The sequence below is a fragment of the Sebastes umbrosus genome, chromosome 20 (genome assembly GCF_015220745.1).
Source record: "Sebastes umbrosus isolate fSebUmb1 chromosome 20, fSebUmb1.pri, whole genome shotgun sequence".
Taxonomy (NCBI): domain Eukaryota; kingdom Metazoa; phylum Chordata; class Actinopteri; order Perciformes; family Sebastidae; genus Sebastes; species Sebastes umbrosus.
The window spans coordinates 18,745,872-18,771,806 of NC_051288.1; the positions used below are offsets into that span (position 1 = coordinate 18,745,872).

At 43.9% G+C, this 25,935-nt stretch overlaps 1 protein-coding gene across 1 annotated transcript in view; it reads right to left on the reverse strand.

The window, feature by feature from the left end:
* LOC119479738 (disintegrin and metalloproteinase domain-containing protein 12-like) overlaps positions 1-25,935 on the reverse strand; it is a 94,230-nt gene that overhangs the window by 13,803 nt on the left and 54,492 nt on the right. The window contains exons 6-13 of the mRNA XM_037755650.1: positions 25,428-25,504; positions 24,279-24,465; positions 16,803-16,868; positions 16,244-16,315; positions 15,697-15,866; positions 14,998-15,082; positions 12,923-13,071; positions 2,102-2,279 (exon numbers count right to left, since the gene is read on the reverse strand). Of these exons, the coding sequence (XP_037611578.1) occupies positions 2,102-2,279; positions 12,923-13,071; positions 14,998-15,082; positions 15,697-15,866; positions 16,244-16,315; positions 16,803-16,868; positions 24,279-24,465; positions 25,428-25,504 (984 nt within the window). The remainder of the gene's footprint in view (positions 1-2,101; positions 2,280-12,922; positions 13,072-14,997; positions 15,083-15,696; positions 15,867-16,243; positions 16,316-16,802; positions 16,869-24,278; positions 24,466-25,427; positions 25,505-25,935) is intronic.

Here is a 25,935-nt window from a genome sequence, read left to right on the forward strand (position 1 = left end):
TAAATAGATAAAATAGAATAGAAATGTTTGCCATGGGCTCCAATTTAAAGTATCACACACTATCAAGGGGGGCCAGGGGAACTCTGAATTTTGAGACAGACAGATGTAAATGCACAATTTCTGAATATGTGTGCATTTCTCCATGGATTGTGCGTTTTGATGCAGGAAAAGTTAACACAGTGGTTTGTCCGTTCTGGGCTACTGTAGAAACATGGCGCCCAGCTCCGTGAAGAGGACCCGCTCCCTATGTAGATATAAACAGCTCCTTCTAATGCCGAATTCACACCAGGCAGTGGTGCAGCTCGCCACAATACTTACATTTTTCTGCAGCCGGGAGTATTGGGGTATTCATGTGTTTCAGGCAGGAAGAAATTCTTTGTAACATAGGTCAACATCTCACAGGAATTACAGGATCTATTCACTGATTGGCTGGCGGGTCCTCTCTGGCAGCAATTCGCTGCTAAAAGTTAAACTTTTCCCAACTTTTTGTTTGGCAAGAATCAAACGGCCGTTGCTCGATGAGCTCAGGAGCGGTCGCCACAGCTTTTCACAGACATTGCATGGCAGTTCGTCACTGTTCTGGTGGGAATTTGGCAAGAAGGTAACTAAATATTAATATTGTTGTAATATGTTCCATTTAGGTGGGCCCTGGTATTGTGCATGCTGGCTCACTGAAGTGGCTGTGACACACTAAATAGAATGAGACCATAATAAATTTAATAAAAATGGCCTATAGAGCCCCTTAATTGTTACACACCGGTCCTTTAATACTAGTGTAGCAGACTGCTCAAGTTCAACCAGAGAGAGAGAGAGACACATTTATCTATATCTATCCATCCCTGTAACATTTCCCATCTCACCATGCAGACCCATCTGTTTCATGTTGGCCTTTATCATGAGCCATGCCCCGCACCAATCAGCACCGCTCTGCCTCCTGCTACACATTGAAGGTAGCCTTCAATCGATGTGTCTGCTGCGTGTTTGCTTGTGCATGTATGATCTCACACAGAGGCAGGCCGACCGAAAGGTCTCGAGTGCAGAGAGAGTCAGGAGGAAGTAGACGGACGGAGCTGGCAGGGGACGCAGCTGACATGATGGGCCTTCCAGACCTTCTTTCAGCCTGAAAACCATTAAGGGCCTTTCCCATGGTCCCCGGGGCCAAAAGGAGGCGGAGGAGTCATGCTGAAAAGAAGTAGCCTGTGATTGTGAGGAAAAGGACCCAGGCTTTTTAATGAGGCTTTTTAATGGTGGAGAGAGGTGCTGTCTGAGCACTCTGATCTGGCCTGGTTTGGCATGACGCCGCTCCGCTCCGTGGAGGGCTTTATTATCGCTGCTGGCTCAGGCCTGCGCGGCTTATGTCAGTTCTTTGTTTTGAAGGACAAGGCCACTTTCAGCCTGACCCTGGCAGAAGCCCGAAACAGCTCACAAAAAAGACTCGCTGGGCATAAAGGTGTAAACAGATTGCCAGAGACAACGAGGCATTCTCTCACATAGGCCGTTATATAACTCAAAAATATCCCTCCAAATCATAAAAGACGTCTCCTTCATATTTCATAATTCTGTTATTGTCAGCCTGCCTCTGCCGATCGTCAGCGGCATCGTGATTAACCATTTTATCATCCCACAGTCGCAGCAGTTTAGCAACGTGTGCCACCATTACGTATGTGCATGCCAATGCAGAGTCATTTAAATAATTCACCGGCTGACAGGGTGAGCTGTCAGCGATGTTTCCTCTCACTGAATTGTATCCCGATCAGACAACCCTCCTCCCAAACACCTCCTCAGTGCACGGAATGAATAAATTCACTCTCATATCTCTAAGCTCATTCTCTGAAGACTCGGTTTGAATCACGAGAGCTCTGCTGCGCCGTTAAGCTTTGAAACCGAGGTGAAGTATTTGTTTTTTACTGTCGGAAATGTTGGTTTGAGCCATACTGAAGGCTGGAAAGCTGCAGAAACCCCCACTAGCGCTTCTGCTGACTTCATTCCTCAAATGTGGGAAATTAACAATGATTTATGGGCGGCAGTAACGACAGATATTTCAGTTTTGACAGAAGGGGCGTAAAACAAGAATGCTGACGAACTGTAGGAGGTCTCTCACCTCAAGTTCCCCACAGTCGCACTCCTCTCCCTCCTCCACGTAGCCGTTGCCACATTTCTGCCCGCCGTAGAGCACCTTGACCTCAGGCATGTTGAACAGACACATCCCTACGCCTTTATCAAAACTGGCCGTGAGGTCCTTTTTGCTGCAGCTGCTGAACACCGTGGGGAACGGATACCTGTGAACGAAAGAAACATTCTGTGAGTGACACAAACAGAGAGAAGAGAGAGAGGAGGAAGACGACTGAGATCCACCCCACAAGGGTCCTCTTCAGACTGATGTAATCAGCGCTAATTGCTGCTAATCACAAAATCAATTAACCACTAGAGCTCAGGAACCTCACCACAGCTGCATTAGCATGCGAACAGCGTGGTGACGTCTCCCTCCGTAGAGAGAGGGAGATCTGATAAGACATATTTTATGAGACAGGGAATCATAAAAACTCGAACCAAAAAGTGCTTCCCTTCGCTAGACTTGCAACACCTATAAATTTGGGAGAGACGTAGGGGATGGTGTGTTTTTAATATTGTTTTTGGAGCGGACAGAGAGGGTGGTCTGCTCTGTGGGGAAAGCACACAGCCCAGGGCTCTGTCTGCTAAAAGCTTTGTTACAGACCTCATGTGGCTTTATTTCTCTGATAACATAGTGCCTGAGATAACTATGTGAGTGCGTGCATGAATCTTGTTCCTCATATGTCTTGATAAAAAAAGCACCATATTAAGTTTTAATACCTCCACCTCCACCATAAATGTCAACCTAATGAGGCCAGAATGGGTGAATCTGAATGTACTATTCACACTTGTATCTGTGCTTGTCTTTGTGCATTGATACAGGTCAACTTAAGGCCGACCCACACTAAAAGACACTAACAGATTCCTTTCATGAACAGCAAGAATTCGGACTAAAAATGACGGAAATCTCACAAAATCTCTCGCGATCAAACGTGACTTCAGTGTAAACAAACATGGCGTATGACGGGCAGGAAGCGATGTAAGTTTTTGCTCTACTTTGTACCGAAAATTCACAAAAGATGGATGGATGAAGTCATGGAGACACGTTAAATAAACACTTGTGTTGTTGCCACAAATTAACAAGTTGTTCCTCCATTTCTGAGCTCCATCTTACTACTACTTTATGCTTTGTGTTTTACATTAACTCATGCATTAGCCTCTAGAACCATCAAAAAGTCGGGGGTTTGCTGACGATCGTCGGGAGGGAAGAATCAGGACAAAAATTGGCTTGATTCTCGTGTAGTGTGTACCTGGCATTAGGTGACAAAATGTTTCTTTCAACAGGCACAACACGCTCAACAGCCGGAAGTCAGGAGGCGCAGCCAAACCGCATGTTTGCTCGTAAACCTTTGCATTCATTTGAATGATTTTTGACATAAAAATGTGTCCATTTCAGAGTTGTTTACAATTCAGAGCAGCAAGGAAAGTCCAGATAAGCAAACTGCCTGAGTAAAGTTTACAGAGTAAATCAAACACATGCCATGTATTTTCCACAGTGACAGCAAGGGGAAATTGGGGTAGTTAGAAGCAGAAGTTTCTGGTAGGGCTGTCAATAAATTAAAATATTTAATCACGATTAATGACATGATTGTTCATAGTTAATTAATCGCGCATTTTTTATCTGTTCAAAATGTACCTTAAAAGGAGATTTGTCAAGTATTTAATACTCTTATCAACATGGGAGTGGGCAAATATGCATGTTTTATGCAAATGTATGTATATATTTATTATTGTAAATCAATTAATAACACAAAACAATGACAAATATTGTCCAGAAACCCTCACAGGTACTGCATTTAGCATAAAAAATATGCTCAAATCATAACATGGCAAACTCAAGCCCAACAGTCAACAACAGCTGTCAGTGTGTCAGTGTGCTGACTTGACTATGACTTGCCCCAAAACTGCATGTGATTATCATAAAGTGGGCATGTCTGTAAAGGGGAGACTCGTGGGTACCCATAGAACACATTTTCATTCACATATCTGGAGGTTAGAGGTCAAGGGATCCCTTTGAAAATGGCCATGCCAGTTTGTCCTCGCCAAAATCTACTGCAAGTTTGGAGCGTTATTTAACCTCCTTCGCGACAAGCTAGTATGACATGGTTGGTACCAATGGATTCCTTAGGTTTTCTAGTTTCATATTCATCATCTTCACAAATGACAGTGTTGAAAGGACAGCAAACATGTCATGGTTGTAGCACAATTCATAATACCTATACATCCTTCAATAAGCATTCAGTATGTCAACAGGGGTATGTCATATAACGGTCCTTGGGAGACCAAAGAATGCAGCTCATTGATGTGCTTCTATGAACGATACATGGGTTTAAACGTGGTGGAGTTGTCAATTAGTTTCCAGCTATAAGGCTGAGCCTTGAATTCAGACCCACTGCCTGTAAAATAAGCACTTTCTCTTTGGAGTTTTTCATCTCACACATGGAGGCATTTCTATGTAGCTCAGTGTCGACAAGCCTTTCAAACTGTGCTTTTTCTCTGATTGGGTTCCACATCTAATACGCCTCTAAATATGTCATGACACACTGTGAATGTTTTGACATGACCTCATTCTCGGCTTGCCTTTGATTTCTATCATGTGTGGAGGCGGCTTACATCAGCTCCTGCTGCTGACCCCCGCCCCAAACACACAACCCGCTCGCTCTCTAACGTCAATACTATCCAGGGGTTGTGTTGGGTGAAAGTGGGGTACCTCGTAGCAGATCTCGGGATTAAAGGAAAAGATCAGAGTGGATTTGTAATGACATGAAATGGCAAAAGGAAAGAGCAATAAGGAAAGCTGTAATAATAACAGTGCCCCTCTTTTTCCCTTCCTCCTCGCTGAGCACCTCGAGGGGATCCTGCTATGACGAACAGCTGTCAAGGCTGCTGCTCAACAGGGCAGGCCACTTCCTTAGCAACTGCTGTTGTTGATTTCCTCTTTGCCCCCAAAGCCCGAGCCCAAAATTGCTCGCTCAAGTTGCACCCCCCCTGTTTTCCTGCATTCATACAATTTCCATGAACTCAGCCCCGTTCTTCAGTTACCGGGCCCATGCAATCCATGACAAACACTCACATCCCTGAGATACATGAGCGGCGCAGGATCCAGCTGTTCTTTATGAGAGGCAATACAGAAATAATTGGTCTACCCTGCAACGACGTGGGGGTGGGAGGAGGAGGAGTAATGGCTGTGAAAAAAGGCAGAGGCACCGATGAATTACAGTGGATGGCATTTAGCAGCTGCAGGCCCCGCAGGGCAAGTAAAGCAGTGCCAGGGCCAGTCGCGGCGGGCACATCTGGGGCGAACTAAAGACGCCCTAGACATCCGCTCATCCCATGGGAGTCTGGGCCACCACCTCAAAAGAAAGTATGACTCTGTGACCTTCGGGCTTGTTCTCATCCTTCGCAGAGGATGAGCCGTGTTCACCTCTGTCTGCTCTCTCCGACTCTGCTCTTTGTTCTGTCTCATACTGCTGCATTGTTTTCCATCTGGTCCAGCTCCAGTCCCATTACGGGATCAACTCATCTCGGCGTTCTTTTTGTTCATCTCAAACCTACAGTCGGTGTTTGACAGTTGGCTCCTAAGCTTCAGAGGTACTGCAGTTGATGGTTGATGGAGTGCACAAAGCAATCACTGCAACTAAGCTGCAGCAATGTGCCAGACGAGGCTTTAATGGATCTGTGGGAGGTCTGGTGATAAGAAATCATTCCCAGGATCTATTACAGGCCCCTATGATCTGCCCCACACTGTGATAATACTACAGTGCTGAAGGCTTTCAAACGTCTCACAGCCGTGCTGCTTCGACAAGGGGGTAGATCAGGGGTCTCAAACTCGCGGCCCGCGGGCCAATTGCGGCCCGCAAGATGATATTTTGTGGCCCCCACCTTGATATGAAAGTTTAATGTTAGTGCGGCCCGCGAGTTTTTTTTTTTTTTTTTTATAAAGTTATTTTTTTGGGGGCATTTTTTTATTTTTATTGACAGGACAGTGGATAGAGTCTTGGAAAGGGGGGAGAGAGAGAGTGGATGCGGAAAGGGCCACAGGCCGGATTCGTACCCGGGCCGCCGCGGTCATGACCAAGCCTTGTTACATGGGCACCCGCTCTACCAACTGAGCTAACCAGGCGCCCTCGGCCCGCGAGTTTTATGTGAATGGCAGTTTGCCGCGTTGTGTGTGGAAGGTCCCTTTGTTGCGTGAGCCTGAGCTGAACGAACCTACCAATCACAGCGGGGTATATGGCTCCCGGGGACGGGCAATCGGCCGGGCTTGATGCAAGCAGAGAAACATTTCACAACAACTGTGGCGGCGCCCGTGTAACATCGCATAAGCTTGATTAAAGCTTGATTTATACTTCTGCGTTGAATCGACGCCGTAGCCTGACGTGCACCTCTCCAGAAATGTAACTACACGTCGCGGCGACGCAGACCGCAACAGCTGTGATTGGTCCAGTCTCTCAGCGATGCTGAGCGGCCAGGACCCCGGACAACCACAGAAAGTTCAACTTCTCTCTGCCTCGATCTTTTCAATGTTTGTTCACACAAATCGACTCAGATATATTTTCTCTTTTCGGCATTCCAGTAATGTCAGTAAAAGTTCTGTGGTTCAACAGTTATTAGCTCCAACTCCGCTCAATTTCTGTTTGTAGTACAAGAAGAAGAAGGAAACTCATAGAGACGCCGCCGCCAACTAGCGGTTTGGTGGTGTAATTGCAGAGCAACACAAACACAGCAGGCACAACTTTATTGTGGAGTGACACCAGGTGGAATGAATATATATCTTGTCACACAGCCCCAATCATGTCTTTTTCAAAGCCTGCAGTGAAGAGAAAGGTTGGTGACGAGCACAGACAATTTCAGGAAAAGTGGGAGACGCAATAGAGGCCATGTTCAGAAGAACCGTTCATGTTCAGAAGAACCCATTCAAGTTAAAGAACTGTTAATAATGACGTTTGAGAAGATTGTTTTTTTTTTTTAACAAAGCTTTTTTTGTGGAATACCTGATGCGGCCCAGCCTCACCCAGACTCTGCCTCCAGCGGCCCCCAGGTAAACTGAGTTTGAGACCACTGGGGTAGATGAACTGTGACAGGTAACCCACATTTCTGTGGAGAGTTAAAGAAGAAGTCATCAGTCAAGACATACAAGATGGATTAAATGGAATCTGACAATTCACAACCAAAACTACTGCATACATTGACCCTGCTGTTTGTCTGACCTGCTCTTTCAATCCAATTTAAAGGTTCCCTATTTGATATCCAGAGCATTAATATAGCAGCAAACAACTATTTGCTATGTAAAGATATAGAGGAGAAATCTACCTGAGGAGAGAATGAAGTCAATTCCCCTCTGTGTGTGTTGTAATCAGAGCTTCTCCATGCTTTGTTGACATAGCCGGGCTGGCCTCGCATGGTTTTAGCCGCTCTGCACTGCGCTCATATGGCGGTTACAGCTGATAACGCCGTCCTGACTAACGGCGTCATTGTGAAAGTGTAGCACCCACCCTCCGGTTTCCCCCATGTTAACACTGTTATCTCTACCAGCACTGTTACCTTTGTTTGCACTCTCGCTGTTAGCACCGTTAGCTGCAAGCCCCCGGCTCAGCCGTTGCCACGTTGAGAGCCGTTAAGAGGCAACAGAAATGCTCTGAATTTTACGTTTAGCTCCTTTAAAGTCTAATTTAAAGAAAAAAAATAATTCAAGACAAAAATTCTTTGGCCAGAGATCCAGAAAAGCTGCAAAATTTGTGGCGTTTTAAAATTCCTGCATTGTTTTTTTGACACTCAAGTACAATTATGTGGTTAATTAACAAAGTGTTAAATGTTGAGCATGCATATGCAGCCCGTTCTCATTCCCAGGACGTCAAATACTGAGGCTTTGTCACGGCCGACGGCGTGTGATACCAACGGGCAACCTTTAGCACCAGTATGAGATGCATCGGCCTTTCCATTAACTATGATGTAAACCCATCCGCGGCACGAGAAAGTGCGCCGGGAGTGACTGTGGTGATATAGGGTGGGCGGGAGGTGTGGAGGACGGGCCCAACAAACACAAAGCTTTCATCCAGGAGACAGCTGCTGTTTGTGTCCCATGTGTTAAGATCACAATGTACAGTGTCATTTTCACTTTACAAGCGTAGTACTTTAAAAGGTCAACCATGTATTCTTTTGCCAAAAATAAAGTGATGCCAAGGGGCGTGACAAAGCAGCAATATGCGACAAGTTGAGATGAGAACATGTTTCCTATATCCAGAATACTTTTAACGTTTCATGAAAAAATTGAAAGCAGAATTGAAGCAAAAGGTGAGATCAAAAGGATGCTCTACTAAATTAAATGTATTTGGAGCAGTACAGTCAGCCCTCAGGAATGACAGTGAACAACACATGAAGGTCGGGTTTATATATGAATTTGTTGCAGACTATGATCATAAATCCAAACCTATTAGCGTTGATAATACTCTTAAGGCAAAGTAGCACATTAATACACAGAGGCCTTTTAACCCAAATCTAACTGGGCAGGACGTTCTCCTCGTAGCTCGTCTGTCCTTGTGGTTCAGATCACACAGAACGCCGTGAAACCCATCCAGCACATATTGCACGGCCAGTTTATGTCACATCTTTTTAGCTATAAAACACTGATCGGGCTATGAATCAGATCGGCCGGCCTTTCCAATGACACACATCTGCCAAAAACATTTTTCCGCCATCCTTGAGGACATTTTTTTGCGAAAATATATAAAAACACTGATTGTGACCCTATCTTCACAGTTTTATTAGATTTTGGAAGACCTTGATCTTCTGGCACCAATGTGAGTAAAAGTAAATTCAAACCCGACTGTGACAACTGAAAGTATGACAAATATTTCATACTTGCTTAAGTAATTCAAAACCACAGTTGCCTCACTACACATTTAATATTCATTTTACGGCTTCCTTTGAGCATGTCGAGCCTGAGCTGTGGGCGATGACATTAGGTGATATGATCTGTCGTGGCCTTTGGTGCCTGGCAGTCTGGCCTACGTTGTAGATACTGAAGAGCATTTTCACATTGATTTCCCTATGGACCCAATTAAACAAGGCATACTAGAGAGTTCCTGTTCACCAGCGGGGCACGGGTCACATTTCCCTGGCATGCCTCGGACTCTGGCTCACTTCCTGTGATTCCTGATTATTTTATGACATATGATAAGGGAAATACATCAATCTCACGCCCAGCACTCATCAGCTTACTCAGGGCTTGACCCGTGAGTGAATGAACCCTGTCTTAATAATGCATCTCGGAGTCTAGCTGTCCATCAACATCTCAGTTTGTGTGACTGTCTTAGATGGCAAGTGACTGAATATTTATTTTCATAGGAACATATACATATGATGTACCACCTGGTATCACGCCAAAGCGTGTAATAGACCCGCCTGTCCACCAAAGGATAGCCTGTCAGTGTCACGTTTGCCTTGCAGAGGTGTGAATATTAGACGCATAGATGAAGGTGCAGTACCAGCAGGGGGCAACAAAACTACTCACTTAGGTTTATGCAACAAGACCCCGTAGTTAGGTTTAGGAAAAACATCATGGTTGGGCTTAAAATAAGTACGTAAATTAAGTACAATTCGTACAGAAACAAAGTAACATAAGTACAGAAAACAGGTCACAAACGTCACTAATGTAACTTACAAAACAAACCACCGGTCTCTAACACCAGCCTCCTAGTTGAAAGTCCTGTGTTTGTTGGATCCATCCACCACCCTTGTCCCCCACAAGTCTTCTTCACTTGTTATTCTACTTAACTAGCTCTGAGCGTAACATATTCACGTGGTTGCATTTACATTGCAGTCCGTACAGTCTACATGGTGTACAAATGACACGCCAAAAGCAAGAACTGCGTTCTTATTGCACACTTTTGCCTTGCGCATTATCGTGTCATTGATACGCCTTTTCGTGCGACCGGGCTGGATATACATATATATCATGGCATTTATAACTTGATAATTAAACCCATTTTGATTGCAAAGTAAATAATCAAACCATGCTGTTTAAATGCTGCCACATTCCTGAACTTTTTGTGCAAGTTCAGGAAATCATTAGTACCTCAAAATAGGCACCACGCTTTGTTTATGAAAGAATTAAGCGAGAGATTATCCAAGAGCAGTGGACCAAACACAGAACCCTGTGGAGTTCCTGTTTTAGCCTTTACGAGAGATGGCTCTCTCATGTACATGTTTGTGCACATAATGTGTGTCCCTCTGTCCATGAAGCACCCGGCAGCAGCAGCGTGGTTAATGTGTGTGTGTTCCTGTGGGTTATAATCTCAAAGGATGGAGACACCAGCCTGTTCTCATTTGGAGCTAATGGGGGGATAGTGGGATGGGTGGAAAGGGGGACGCGACAATTGGCCGTGACCGATGTGAGCAGGAAACAAGCAGCGCTCTGTGCAGATGTGCAGCTGGCACTGGGACAGCTTGTACTTTTACTGCCCCCCCACCACCTACCCCTAAACCCCCGCCACTACCCCAGTATAATCATGATGAACTGGATCCCATTATCTCCAGCAGCAAGGCCAGGAGATGCTTGATGGGTATCTGTCTTTACACATCAGCGACAATGAAGACTTCCCTGCACTCTATTTGATTAAACTGAAAGATCAATCAAAACAGCAAAAACAAAACTCTGAGTGAGTGCAGGCGAGTTTTTGCCAGTACTTTCGGTTATTGAATGCAGGGGCTGCTAATCAGCGGGGCTTTTGTACCAGCTCATCCAAGTCCTGGCCTTGTGAAGAGGCATTCTGTATGATCACATGGAGCTTTGAAAAGAGCTGGTCGCCTGCCTAGAAAAACATGGCAGCCAATGCTATAAACAAATAGCTGTAGCTGCCGGGTGACGAACAACATTCAGGTGGTTGCAGCAGATCCCGGTGTGTGTGTGTGGCCACATGGAACTACAAGGGGTTTGAGCTGGACTCATGGGAGATGTAGTACTGCCTCAGGCGGAGAGTGTATGCTGCTGACCTGGAATTAACTGAGCAAGCAGAATGAGGCAATACAGAGTTCCTAAACATCCTTATTCAAATGTATTGCTCCCTTAATCCTGGATTAAACAGCAGAGCAGCGATATGGAGCAACACGGAGGTGTAGAGGGGATTATTTTGAAACCAAGATCATTTCTTTCTTTTGTCAGATGGAATGAAAAAAAGCACAGACTCTGTGGAGAGCGGAACAAAAAAACTAAATATTCATGTCTTATATATTTCTCAATAGACTATGTTTGGTACAAACTATGTTCTTTCACATTTAGAGAGGCTCTTCGCTGCTGCGTATGACATCAGATTGAGATATGTGAAAGGAGAGGTGACAAGTTTTCCTTACATAAAAACTGTATAATAGACAGTTTTCAGTGGTATTTAACTATTTATTAGGAGCTGCAGAGAGATTTTCCAACATTAAAGTTGCATGTATGTCAAAGAATAGAATCACTCTAACTGGCTGTGAATAAGGAAGAAAAGGAGGTCGCCAGTAGGAGTAAGATGGATGCATGAATTTCTTGCTCTTTTTATGTGTTCGTCTTGTTGCCAATTTTAGGATAAAGTCCTTGACCAGGGATACCCTCAATCAGGGTTAAATATAAATCTACATCTCACTGCTGTGTTGTTTTACGAGTCTATAATCAAGAATGGTGTTATCCTGTTTTTCATGGGTCTGATCCAAACCAAATACAAAGGGATGTTTCCAGCATAAACACCAATCCGAGGCTCCCACAGACCACTAGACCTTGAGCTGGAACTGATACCCAATGTTTCCACCCAAAACACCCCTATGCCCCTGCTCGGTCTGCTACAACATGTTAAACACATAGACTGCATATAGGAAGTGGACGTAGTCAATGTGACGTCACCCATTGGTTTGTGAACTGCCGTTTTGAAACCTCATATTCTGCATTTTATGCTGCTTTATGGTCAATTTGACTCTAAATGGGACCATAATTTACTAAATGAACATCATGCTGTATTGAAGAAGACTTGAAACTAGCGATCGAGAACATAAACTCATGTTTACAATGTTTACTGAAGTAATAAATCAAGTGAGAAGTAGGGTCATTTTCTCATAGACTTCTATACAATCAGACTTCTTTTTACAACCAGAGGAGTCGCCCCCTGCTGGTAATTAGAAAGAATGCAAGTTTAAGGCACTTCTGCATTGGCTTCACTTTTCAAACCTGGAAGTTGCCCACTGGTTAGACATTACAATCCATAGTGAGCAACTATATAATAACTACACATCTGTCAGCTGTTACTGTAGATTCACACTTAAACAACAGACACTTTCTAAAACTGTACTGTTTTGTCCATGCACTGCCACTGACCCATCGGCTTCCCAATCAGAATGAGTCATATTGCCTCGGGGCATAAGCACAGCTGTTGAATCTGCCATAAACTCAACGACCCGGCGGTTCAGCGGCATTATTTGTCGATAGACAATAAATTACAAATGGAGAGCGTGTGCAATAATGTTTACATATGATCACAATCTGGCCTCTTTTTGAGCGACATTCAGTGTATTTAATAAGTGACTGAATTAATGAAAACTTAATGATGGCTTGACATCACGATGATGCATTTCAGATGGTTTGGGAGTTGGACGTCATTTGTAAAGCAGCCTCGCTCGAATGCACTGAAGCCGTGAATGATAGCATATGTCCTCAGGCTGATTAAGGCCAACTAGCTGAAATAAAACTCTTGCAATCTTGATTATTGCAGTATGGAGTAAGGAGTCAGCTATCTTAAAGATCTATTGACTCTTAATTGTCAAGATAGACGCTGTGACTCACCCGGTGGAGGGAGTCATGATGCAGCCTCCGCGGTCCGCCGTCACCCTGCAGCCACACCCCCTCTCTGGGGTGTCATGGTTCATTCCAAAGTTGTGTCCGAGCTCGTGGGCCAGAGTGACTGCGGCGCCCAGGGGGTTGTCCGAATGATCCTACAAAAAAAAAGCAGATCAATCATGCAGGAGCTGAACTTGCCATTGCCTCTCTCTCACCAATAATTCATCTAAAACCTCTTTACTATACGAGTCTGATTTTGTATTTCTAGGCTAGACAAGATGCTACAAGCAACGTCTCATATAAAAATGTGTTCAGCTCTGTTGTAGCTAATTAAAAACAGACGTTTCTGATTACATACTCTGAGGAAAATAACAAATAATAAAAAAACTTTTTTATGCTAGCCAAATTGTTGTTCCCCACAGGACGCACTGGAGAAACATTACTCAAAACAAGTGAGCGTAATTGCATATTGGCAAGATTAAACAAACAACGCTGCTGGATCTGTGCTTATCAGAGCGTTTCCTCTGCTCGACGTTGTGGCACTCAGATGAGAAATGAAACGGCAGACTGCGGGCTGTCACCTTCAGCTCGCTCGGCAAACTTTGACACGGCCAGATGTGCCGCTTCATCCGCACACAAACAAAGACACGGACCCTCTTCTGAGCAAAGCCAGCAAAGAAAGACAATCGAAAGACTCTCAAAGGGGGGAGCTTGAAAATCACACAGCCAGCAGAGATAATAGGAAATTAAAAACAGACAGTGCCAGAGGATGCACTGTGAAGATGAAGCTATGGAGTGAAAGCTTTTGTTGGCTGACGTGTCGAGATTTTCCTGCAAAGGTGTGTAAAACATGAACACATGAAAAAGCCGCATGAATAATGCAGCGGCGGCAGCAGCTATCAGCTCTTTCATGGATGCAGAGCTGTGCGTCAGATCGCCCTGCCTCTGGAGTCTTCCGTCACTGTGCATTATTCAGTTGCGCCGTGCGAGTCCAGCTCAGACTGATGAACTGCTCTGCTGGGGGCTTTTGAAAGTAACGGCCATCAGCTATCTGCACTTGCCTGGATTCATGCAAAGAAAACCTCTCCGATTCTGTTTCCTGGAAAAAAAAAAACAGAGACACCTCTCTACTGATCGATGAGGCTGAAGTGGTCGCTGTCTGTGTTCTGTTTCGCCACACCGGCGAAATTAATGTAACATTCGGGGCCGGTGAATGGATACTCCAGATGGTTTGAGGATGGATGTTAAAGATTTAACTGCGTAGAAAAATAACAATGAGACCCATAGGGGAAGTTAGCTAATGAGTTCAAAGGTACTTTGTAAATGATGGGAGACAACAGGGTCGTGATTCGCTCAGCAGAAGAGTCTGCGGTCGGATACTAATCCTTTACGTCTCTGACCTGATGTATGCGCCCATGTAGAGCTCTATCATAATGACCCCACTTTACCATCTGGGAGGACAAGAGTGAAGAACCATCTGGGGACTCTAGCTGTAAACGTTACCACCAGCCAGCCAGGCCACCAGACAAACAGCCACTCAGGGACATAGAGTATAAAATAATAGCATGACTCGCGCTAATACAACATGAGCACATGGTATAGGGTTGCAGCTCTGTAATGCTACGTTTTCATTCAGGCGGGGATACGCGGTACCCTTAAATTCACTCATTTGTTGCACCTCATTAGGAAGCGACGGTTTCCACTCGTGTAATCGATACACACTCTGATTTATCAGCACTAAGTGGAAGGTACTATGCATACCAACTTCCTGGAGAAAAAAAAAAAAGACTCAATGATGTGTGTGCCCTGAAGTTAATACAACTTAATATCAACTCTGGAATCCTTAGCTCAACCCTTACACAAGAGACTCAGGGGAGACATATGAGAGTATTATGTCAGGACAGGAGGGGAGGGGGAGAACCAGGCGAAGAGAGAGAGCGGAGGGCAGGAAGAGGGAAATGATAAAATAAGTCTGGTCTCCTTTCTGGAAGTCAGAGACACACCAAATATTTCTTTTGTACTCCTTTTTGCTTTATGGTGGATTAAAAGGCATTTTGAGTATGCCACACAGGTTGACGTACCATGACGATTCCTCCTGACTGCTCTGCCGTGCACATACTCATGATGGGTGCCATACCGATGGTGGTGCCCTGGAAATAGACCCCACTAAAGGAGGACAAAACAGAGGTCAACACATCATCAACACTTCAACTGTCACGTTAAAGGTCCGCAGGAGAGTTTTTGACCACTAGTGGTGCTGTAGAGCAAAATGTTGATGACTGGAAGACGGTTGTAATGCAAGTGTGTAGTGGATGCTGGCGTTAGGTTGGCATTTCAACGCTAACGTTTGAGTTTTTCTGTCCACATTCACAGGCGAACTGGTATCTACATCTGTACTTGATAATAAACTTTACACACATTGTTATTATAACCAAGATACAATATTTGTTTTAGAGAAAGATGTGCATTTTCTTAGCATTTTGTCAGCATCTCATGAGGCTTTCACAGCATGCAAATGGCTAAACGGATTCAGAAAGGGTTTTTGCAAAGGTTTTATGAGGTAGGAAATCACATTTTTTGTTTTGTTTTGGTGAAACAAAACCGTGTCTGTTCGTTATGAAAAATGCACACTGCAGGGTACCTTTGAGGGTAGGTCAAAATAAGAACAATAGCTCTATTACCATAAAATGCCACAAAATATCATATTCTGAGTAAATAAAACCCCAAAGACCCCTCGAAAACAATTTTATTACATGTGAATGCTGCAGCAGCAGATGTACCTGATTAGCTGGGCGTTGTCATGAGGCTTCTGGGGCAGCAGTTTGACCTTCCTCCAGTCTAGGAACTCATGCAAGGTGGTGAAGGGATCCTGTGTGATGGGGCACTTGTCCACATCACTCCAGACCTCCAGGCCCACCAGAGCCACGCGGATATTCAGAGCCCTGTAGAACTGAAGGTCGAAGGGGAGGTAGGGAGAACATTCCTGTTACTCTCTTCAATGTACATTACCTATTAAAACACAAATCCTACACAAATAGTCACTTAAAAATGATGAAGGTCTCTGAACAAATCCTTAAACATTAATCAGTGTAGGACTTTCCACATGAATAAATTATGTTCCGCTCCTGTTTTATTAAACCGCCACCCACGGCACGTTTTATTACCGCGGCCTCTTCACAACATTTCTCCGGCGAGTTATGGAATTGATCATCCACTCATAATCCAATCAGCCTCTGCTAGCGACTCGGTTAATTCTCAGCGGGCTTGATGTGACCTCTAATAAATCACACGCCCACACCACATCCCCTCTGCTGATTTGATTGTTACCTTGTCCACGTAATTGGCGATCTCAGCCAGCCGCTGCTTGACCTTCTCCATGTCCTTGCCTTGCTTCTGAAACTGAACAACACAAGCGGGGTAGAATAAAGCAAGGAGAAAAAGAACTGATCCACCCTCTTGAATGTTTATTTTCCATCAAAGGCATTATTTGGGACATATCAACAGTGCGTCGGCTCTAAAAAAATGTTATCACAGGGCGTCGTGTTAATTCCACTGGCGCTTCTGCTGCAGTTGCTATCATCAAAGAGCTCCTCGGCGGAGCTTCGGCTAAAGAGATAACCTCAACCACCTTGTCGTATATCCAGCGTTTATCCACTTTCTGTGGCTCTAAAGCACGTGACTTTGACCTTTATGGCTCATGTCAGAAACACTTTCTTCTGTTTGCCCTCTTTAAGATCTTAACACTAATTCAGAGGCGACTAAAAGGGAGCGGTGGAGCCATCTTATCTACGTCTCGAGGGGATAGAGGGGCACCTAATGTGACCTCTGAGCTCCTTTCCTGTGGGATACGGCAGCAGAGGGTGAAAAGGTCGAGACCTCATCTTACCTCTCTGTTGTCAGCCACGATGATCAGCTCCACGTACTTGGTCGTAGTCTGGACGTGGCGTTTATGCTGCAAAAGGGGGGAGGCGGACAGGGAATAGGTGGTGAGGAGGCAATGAGGAGCAGTAAATGGGAGAGGAAATAGAGGGTGGTAATGACAAAGTGATAAACCGAGAGATGAAGAGAGATGAGGAGGAGAGAGAAGAAGAAGGACATTAATTTAGGAGGAGACACTTAACCGCAGCTTTCTGGAAAGGGCAGCCTAAATTTAGCAGGTGGCCACTCAATATGGCTTTTCACCCGAACTGCACTCGAAACAAAAGGCGGCGGAATCAGCACAAAGCGATCGGCTGCACTTCACGTCTGACCCAATAAGAGCCGCTAAGGTCACACGTACCTCCGATAACACTCCTACAGGAACCAGCTTATTAACTAATAAATCACAGTTTTCGGACAATGCTGCCTGCACCGTCGGCAGCATACAGTATTAAACACTGTCTCCTGCTTTTTCTTCCCAAAATCTAAAGAGCATGTGATATGTTCAGTATTGATTCATGTGACAATTTCACGACAATTCTACCAGCACACTTAGAAAGTGGAGTATGGGCTAGTGCGCCAACCCTGTCTCCTATAAAATGACGTTTCCATACAACTAAACATTCTCAATTATGTTTCAAGGAAAATGTAAATTCTCCCAGATTACGGACGCAGTTTTTACCTGTTTTAAGTAGTTTAAAACACGTGGTTAACGTTGTAAATTGAAACAAAACAAAACAAAAAACACAACAAAACTACTTTGTTAGGTTTAGGGAACAAAGCTACTTGATTAGGTTTAATAAAAAACATCATAGTTTGGCTTAAAATGACTACATTTGTCATATTATTAAACTACGGACATAAATCAAAATAACGTTGACTTTTAGTTTCACATGGGACACGGTGGTCTCCTGGGTGAAAATCCTGTTTGTTTTGTTTGACCCATCCATCACCCCGACCTCCTCCATACGTGAACTTCCACAGAGTATCATTAAAATGTATTTGTGATACGTCAAAAACAAAATACGGTTCCCTTGAAACGTTATTCACAATGCAGTTTCGTTGCATGGGAATGTCATTTTCAGGAGACAGGGCTGAGTGAGCATGCGTCTAAATAGAAGCAAACCAGTTCACACTCAAAATCCAGAGTTTACATATCTCATTTGTTGTATATTTATCTCTTTTGGTGTGGTCAAAGATTGTCACAGACTTGGAAGATGTGTATCACATGTCAAATGAAAAACAATAATACAAATAACAGCCATGCTAGTGTCTCTCTGAGGCTGTTCTTAGACACAGCAGTGCTTTGAGTTGAATGCTAACATGTTCACAATGACAATACTAACATGCTGATGCCAAGCAGGTGTAATGATTTTCTTGTTAACCATCTGAGTTTAGCATACTAGTGTGCTCGCATTTGCTAATTAGCACTAATCACAAAGTACAGCAGAGGTTGATGGAAATATCATTAGTTTTGCAAGCATGTGGTTATAAACCTTCAGAAGCGTAAAGCATTCACTTGAGAAAATATATTTGCCCTGTTTTTCTGAATTAACGAGATACATCAAAATGCTGCAAGCAGCAGTACGGCCTGTTTAGTTCAATCCAGCACTGAGAAACTTATGAATGAAGTGAGTGCAACTGAGGCGTATTTGCCTGATTGCCTCTTGAAACACCACGTAGCCAGCCTGAATGCATCACAGATGCATCATCTTATTATAACCGTGAAGCAGGCCACATCGGTTCAACTGATCCCGGAGAAACGCAGCAATGTCCAGCGGATCAGAATGGGCTTTTACGTCTGAACAACTGCGCAAAGATGACAAACCAATAACAATACCATATTACTTTAAGACACGTGTCGACCATATGTCTCAAATCAAAACCACAAAAAAAACAGGATTAAACTAAACAGGTGGGAGATGTTTGATTCCATGAAATCAAGCTCTCAAACTGACAACCAGACTGACATTGCCATTCCCTAGAGGTATGCCGCTAGCATGGCTAAAAATAAAAGTACTAAAAAAGTGAATAAATAATAATAAAATTGTTCAAAAAAATTTGAAACAATTGAAAAAATGTATAGGAAAAAAAGTAGAAGAGAGAGAATGGAGTATTGTTTTGGGGCTCTTCCAAACCGAGACAAATACAACCTCTGGCCACGGAGCAGATGCTTCTCTTCTGCTGTGTGTTGGCAGCAACTCACTTTCACAGCACGAGCTACAGTAGGGTCTGTCTCACCTGCACACACACACATACACACACAAGCTCAGTCTTTGCACACACACACACACACAGATCCTATACTATCCTGCTGGCTGTGTTCTGCCTTCACACTATGGCCCACTTTCAACCTGAGCCTCTTTATCCGTGCTGGCCTGGCAGCCTGGATCCTCTCTGCTCTTATCAGCCTCCTCCATAGATAAGCCAGGATGGGCAAGTGTGCTCTCAATGCACCCTATGGTGATTACCAAGTCTCTGGGAGGCCCCCGGACAGGAGACACACACACATGAGCACCACGTTCAATCAACTCAGCGACGACACACAGATGAACACTACTGTATGTTCAATCAACGGAGCGATGAAGAGCATCCCTGTTCTCAGATAGAATCCAATGAGTTGCAGGTAGGCGTAAATCTAACCAGTGCTTGACGTGGAAAAACATATAAGTGCCAGTATTCCACTTATTCATATGTTGGCGTGTGTATCGGCCAGTATCAGCAATCATTATTCCATTCTGAATTTCTATAGTGAATAAAAGATACTGGGAGATATTGGGTTTATGGGTCTGTTTTAAAGCTACAGTGAAGATACTGGCATCATATGAAACTAGAAAACCTAACAAATCCATTGGTACCAACCATGTCATACTAGCTTGTTGTGAAGGAGGCTAAATAACGCTCCAAACTTAAGCTAAATTTTGGCGAGGAAAAACTGGCAAAGCCATTTTCAAAGGGGTCCCTTGACCTCTGACCTCAAGATATGTGAATGAAAATGGGTTCTATGGGTACCCACGAGTCTCCCCTTTACAGACATGCCCACTTTATGATAATCACATGCAGTTTGGGGCAAGTCATAGTCAAGTCAGCACACTGACACTCTGACAGCTGTTGTTGCCTGTTGGGCTGCAGTTTGCCATGTTATGATTTGAGCATATTTTTTATACTAACTGCAGTACCTGTGAGGGTTTCTGGACAATATTTATCATTGTTTTGTGTTGTTAATTCATTTCCAATAATAAACATACACATACATTTGCATAAAGCAAGCATATTAGCCCACTCCCATGTTGATAAGATTATTAAATAGTTGACAAATCTCACTTTAAGGTACATTTTGAACAGATAAAAAATGTGTGATTAACTTGCGACTAACTATGGACAATCATGTGATTAATCACGATTAAAATTTTTAATCGACTGATAACCCTACTTTTAAATAATGTTTCACTAATTATATTTGTTCACAGAGAAACCCTGCCACTATGAATCGGCCTGATATGGAGAGAGCATAAAAGAGTACTGGCAGCTTGTGAGAAATGCCGGTGCGCAAGAAAAAGTCACGCTACAGTAAAATGTAGAAGTGAGTGGGCCGGTACTCACCCATTTCGAGAAATGTATAAAACTGAAACTACCACTGGAAAATGGAATATATTGGTTTCTGTGAATAAAAGTGTGTATAATATAGCTTCAAAGATTTTCAACCACCCCCTAATTTAAAAGTTTCACCTTCACACAAATGGCAAACAAGAACAAAATATTCCCCGTCTTCTTCCCTCACTGCTGCTTCAATATCAGAGAATTACGGTGAAGAAAGAGGCCACTATTCTTTTACAATATGGTGAAGAGAATTAAAGAACAAAGGCCAGCTTACTAGCCGGCGAGCTTTCAAGCACCTCGCCTCATCGCCTTCATTAAGCAAATGGAGCTGGCTCAGGTGTGGGTGAAGATGAAAACTGTATAATGGAGTTTGTGATTAGATTCCCTTCACAGTCCACAATGTAGGCCGGCATCCAACTCTTCTTTCAATCCATACAGTCCACTTCAGAAATGATCTGTAACTTCTGCTCCATTAATCTGTTTCAGCCATGAACGACACAACAAACTACTCAAAATGCCATTACGGTTCATGTCGTGTTCGGCAGCTTTTTGACATCTTGGACAGCGATAGAGACTCGCAGGAACTCGTGTTGTTGACGTGCAGCTCCTGTCAGCTAGCCATCATATCTCTCTCTCCCCCTTCTCTACCCCATCTGACTCTCATCATCCAGGGGCGCTCTGCCAACACGCCTCTTTATCTTTAGACCCTCAAGCAGGGCACATCGTGGCTTATCAAAGCAGCAACAGCACACCTCGCCGCCCTTGTGGAACACGCCGAGGTGAGCTCGCTCCGTACCGCAAAACCAGACTTTATATTCTCACTTTTTAGAGTACCTTCTCTATTCCAGGGGTTCTCAAACTTTCTCAAATTATATATTTTATAGCAAAGTATTTCGCGGACCCCCTGACAGAGTGCCACAGACCCCACTTTGAGAATCACTGCACTACGCTACCAACAAGTCCTCTGGTTACAAGTGACACTTTTTGAAAATACCCTTCACTAAATTATCTGTCTTTAATCACCTGTGGGATTACCGTGTATGACCGCCTCCCTTATAAACCCCATCTGTCTTCACTTAGCAGAGATGTTTTCCCTTCAAACTCTTGCCGCGTTAGGAGGTTTAGGGACGTAGTATTTCAAACAAATAAAAGGGGACATTGTGATCAGATAAAACATATTAAAGTACACCGAGAAAAACCTCTTATGAATAAGAATTAAACAATATTTCGTCACACTGGTATAAATTATAAATATGAATCTTCTTTTTGTTATCTTATTCCCTCCTCTGTTTCTGTTTCATTGTGCTGTTGTCAGGATTTCTTCACTTGTGCTGAATCTTTTTTGCAGCCCTCTTGCTGTCGAAGCCAGTACTATAATCATCAACAGGAATCATCAGAAAAACAGCATGAATAACTAAAAATGAACAATGTTAAAGGGCATGATGTTTTTAGCCAGCGCAGCCATATGTCTGGCCTGCGTCCTGAAAACACACTCAATCTTTTTCTACAATAAAAAATCTGTTTTAAGGAAAGTCCCTCACATTTATGCTGCATCACAATTATGGTATGTGTGTCCTCGTTGTGGGTCCTTGAACATCTGTTTCATCTTTTACACCGGCCTATCTGCGCGTCTCTTTTCTATTGACCGGATAAATCAGCCGTGTTCGTTCACTCCTGCCATCCTTCACCAGTCAGATAGAGATCACTGGAGTCGGTGTTTTCCACTTATCAGTGCTCATCATCTTTAAAGCCCCATTCCCTCTGAAGATAGACACTCCCCGTGACCATGGCCTTTATGATTCATCCCTCTGCTCAATGGGGTGGTGAGGAGTTGAGTGCACGGTGTGAGGATACATGGTGGGGTTTCTGAAAAAGCTATCAGGATGGACGGATCCTGTTGAAGGCATGATGTACAAACCTCCAGTCTGATCTCGCTTTCAGAGCAAAATGGTGTCACTTAACAGCCAACGCACTTTCCACGGGCGTTTATCAAGCCCCGGCTCTCCGTACACGCCGCTTCGCTAATGGACGCTGTTGGATCAGATGGATGAGTGAATAATTCAAAAAGTAGTAGCTTCTAAAATATATAACAGGCCACTTACCAATATCTACATTGCAAATGATCTTTTAAAGGAGGTTAAAGTGAGAAATCTTTTATATCGCACGCAGGCGGAATCCAAATACAAGCGACAATAAGAAAGACTTATTTTTTCACCGTGGCTGGTAGATACGAGAATTTCTGCTTCACATCCTTTTCAGAGCGCGGTATGAATAAAACATCAACAACACAACATTTGAGTGGCAAACACAAAGAAAAGCAGAATCAAAGGGCTCAATTAGTTTTAAATGCTCCGGAGACTACAAAACTGGTAATTGAAAAAAAGAAAAAAAGAAATCTTCAGCACGACTGTGTTGAGCAAGGAGGAGAAAAGGCATGTTGAAAGCCTTCATTTAGTCAGGCGTCCTAATGGTTAAAAAAACGCCAAAAGGGTTGAAATAATAAAAACAAATGGATTACACACGGGAAGTAAACAGAATTTCACCACTAGGAAGAGTATGCAAACACTCCAGCCTGTTGATTAAAAGTTGCTGTGAGGAGACACCCTGTAATTTACCACAATATCAGAATATTAAGGTAGGAGTCTTTCACTGTACTTACAGCTCGATGAAGCTGTGCCTTGAGCTAAATGCTAAAAGTTGTGTTTTCGTTATCTTAGAATGAGCCGTTTATATCTACAGGCGGAACAGGTTTTCTCCACGTAGCCAGCCACTGTGTTTCTACAGTAGCCCAGAACGGACAAACCAATGTGTTAACCGTTCCTGCTTAGGCCGGAGTCGATAAGGTTCCTCCTGCTCCTGTCACCGCCGCTCTCTCTCTCTTGCTTCACCACTCACTTCCAACGTACACACACACACACGCACACACTGTACGTGTCGGCTCTGCTCAAAATGACCTACGCTCCTGTTACAAATGGCTCTAGATAGGGCCATTCATGTTTTTGCGTCGGCCACCGTAGTTCCCTAGATACCGCCAGATCCTACACACTGCTCCTTTAAAGCAACTTTATGCCACAGAAAATGAGTACAGTGACAAACTCAATGCTGTACAATTAAAGTAAGCATTCCTGTCCAAAACAGAAGCACACCTCTTAAGAAGAACGTTTTCAACTTATCCAAAGTGTACAATTTAAACAGCAACGGCGGATGTTATTGACGGCCGAATGATGCATCACTTTTAATGTTGTGGGGCGGCATTATTTCCTTTCCTTTCGTAAAAGATGGTCCAGTTTTTCTCATGCTAAAGGAGAAAAGAAAGGAAACATTGAAGCACCTTTCCTTAGCATTTAGAGAATTTGATTAGCTCTTGTCATGGCTGCCACTTCTGGGTCATTTCTCTCAGTTAGGAAGCTTCCTAAGCAAAGAAAGACTATTCGACCGCAGTCCAGGTTTGATTAATTTGACCTGTTGAAGGCCTGGTGGTCAAAAGTGGCTGAACTGCTTACAGTAAAGGCTTTTAAATGATCTTTTTCTCTTTGTACTACCTGAGAGAACGTTTCGTCTGAGTAGCAAACTTTGGTGATTTGTTAAAAACAGAAAAACAGGGGGCTCCCTGGTGGCCTAGAGGTTAAGGTGCCGATCACAAGCTGCAACTTCCCTTGTTCAAATCTGGTTGGAAACCTTCGTTGCATGTCGTTCCCCATCTCTTCCACCCTTTGTCATCTCTCAACTTAGTAATGAACGCAAAAAGATACTTTAAAACAGAGACAGAAGAGATAAGAAGTTGGAGATCTTGTAGATATATACTTTGGTGGGGATGAAATGCAGACAGTTTAATGATCCTTACCCTCGTGTTAAACGCCCTGAACGGACTGCCGTCTGCATGTTCAATGGGGTAGGATATGTTGAAATCGTGGCCACAGGTGCCAGGAGCAAAATGGAGGTGTTCAGCTGCGTAGATCCAGTGAGTCCCATCGGAGTGATCAGCAGATGGTTCCAGTACAAAGGATTTGCCTTCAAGAGTTATGAAACCCCTGCAGACAAACGGAGAGGTTAGGCAAGGTTATATTCTATTCATTTTTCCAAAAATGCAAAATCCTGGAAATTGCACTGAAACATATCAGATTTGTTTTCCATTGTTTCCTCTTTCCTAACTTTTCCCATGTTTTAACAGTGGCCTCTGTGATTTAAAGTGAGTCTGGATAAACTGTGAGATTTTCTCACACACCTTGCGCAATATCCACAACCACATGCACTCACACTAACCCCCCCCTCCAAAAAAGCCTGAGCACTGCCAACCCAAACCAAGAACAATTTGTCTCAGTGAGCCAGGCAATGTGTTGCTCTCTGTCATAAAACTTGTGTGCGTCTCTTGTTGTGCAGACAGGTTGCAGAAAAACTGGAATAAATAAATATTAAGACCAAGGGCAACGAGCAAAGGGGCTTCACAATCACCCCCCACCGGAGGGTGTAGACGTTTGGCTGGTGTGTGAACACATTCCTGATGGTGTCCAATGATATCACTGCAAACATTACTTCTGTTTGACATCTGCAAACAGAGCGTTTTCCAACACTTGAACTGCTCACTTGTCTAAAGCCTCACAATATGTCAAGTTTACTGCTTTTCAACACTATACACAGGGTGTCATCTCAAGGCACTACTGTACCAAAATTCATTACTTACGGAGTTCTGTTGACATGCAGTTCCTCGAATTTCTACACTTGAGACTTATGACTTGGCCTCGAGTCAGACTGTTACAACCTGGATCTGATTTTCATAGCTTTGATGACCATTTTAATGTTTTTTTATGACACTCTGCTCACCAAAATAATTGATCAGAGAGGTTGTAAACCAGCCAACAGTTTAGCAACCACTTTATTTGGAGGTTAAGCCGAAAGTGAGCACCAGAGATGGCTGTAATAATCCCCTCTGGTACAGGAAAAACTCACAGCAAGTATTTGCTTTGGGAAATGAAAAAGTGTCAGACACACTTACTTGACACCAGCACAGGTACTGAGGCTGACGTCCGAGTTGACGTGACCCTCCACCTCGCCGTGGTAGTAGCAGTTTGCCTGAGGGAGCACAGACAAAAAAGACTTAAGTAATTCAAACTCCGAGACAAGAGGAATGGGACCAGTGCGACAGTAAACATGTCTTTAGGCTTAAGCACAGTTCAACAAGCTGATCACTGTGAAATATGAGCAAATAACTCTGGGGGAATTGGTTCTTTTTGCAGAGTTAGCAGCAGCCATTCACGCTCATCACCACAGCTTGATGATGATGGCGGGAAATCTGTGCGTGCTGCTGTGTTCCCAGGTACCCGCCTTCATGGACCACCTGTCAAGCTGCAGCAGGGAGTAACACAAGTGAATGAAGTTCATGTTTATTGAACCAGGCCCGGCAGCGAGAGGGCGGGGAAGAAGCGTCTGGTTTAGAGTGAAAACAGCCCGTCTGCTACAGTTAGTTACAGACGGCCTCGCTCAGGTGAGGTCTAACCAACGGC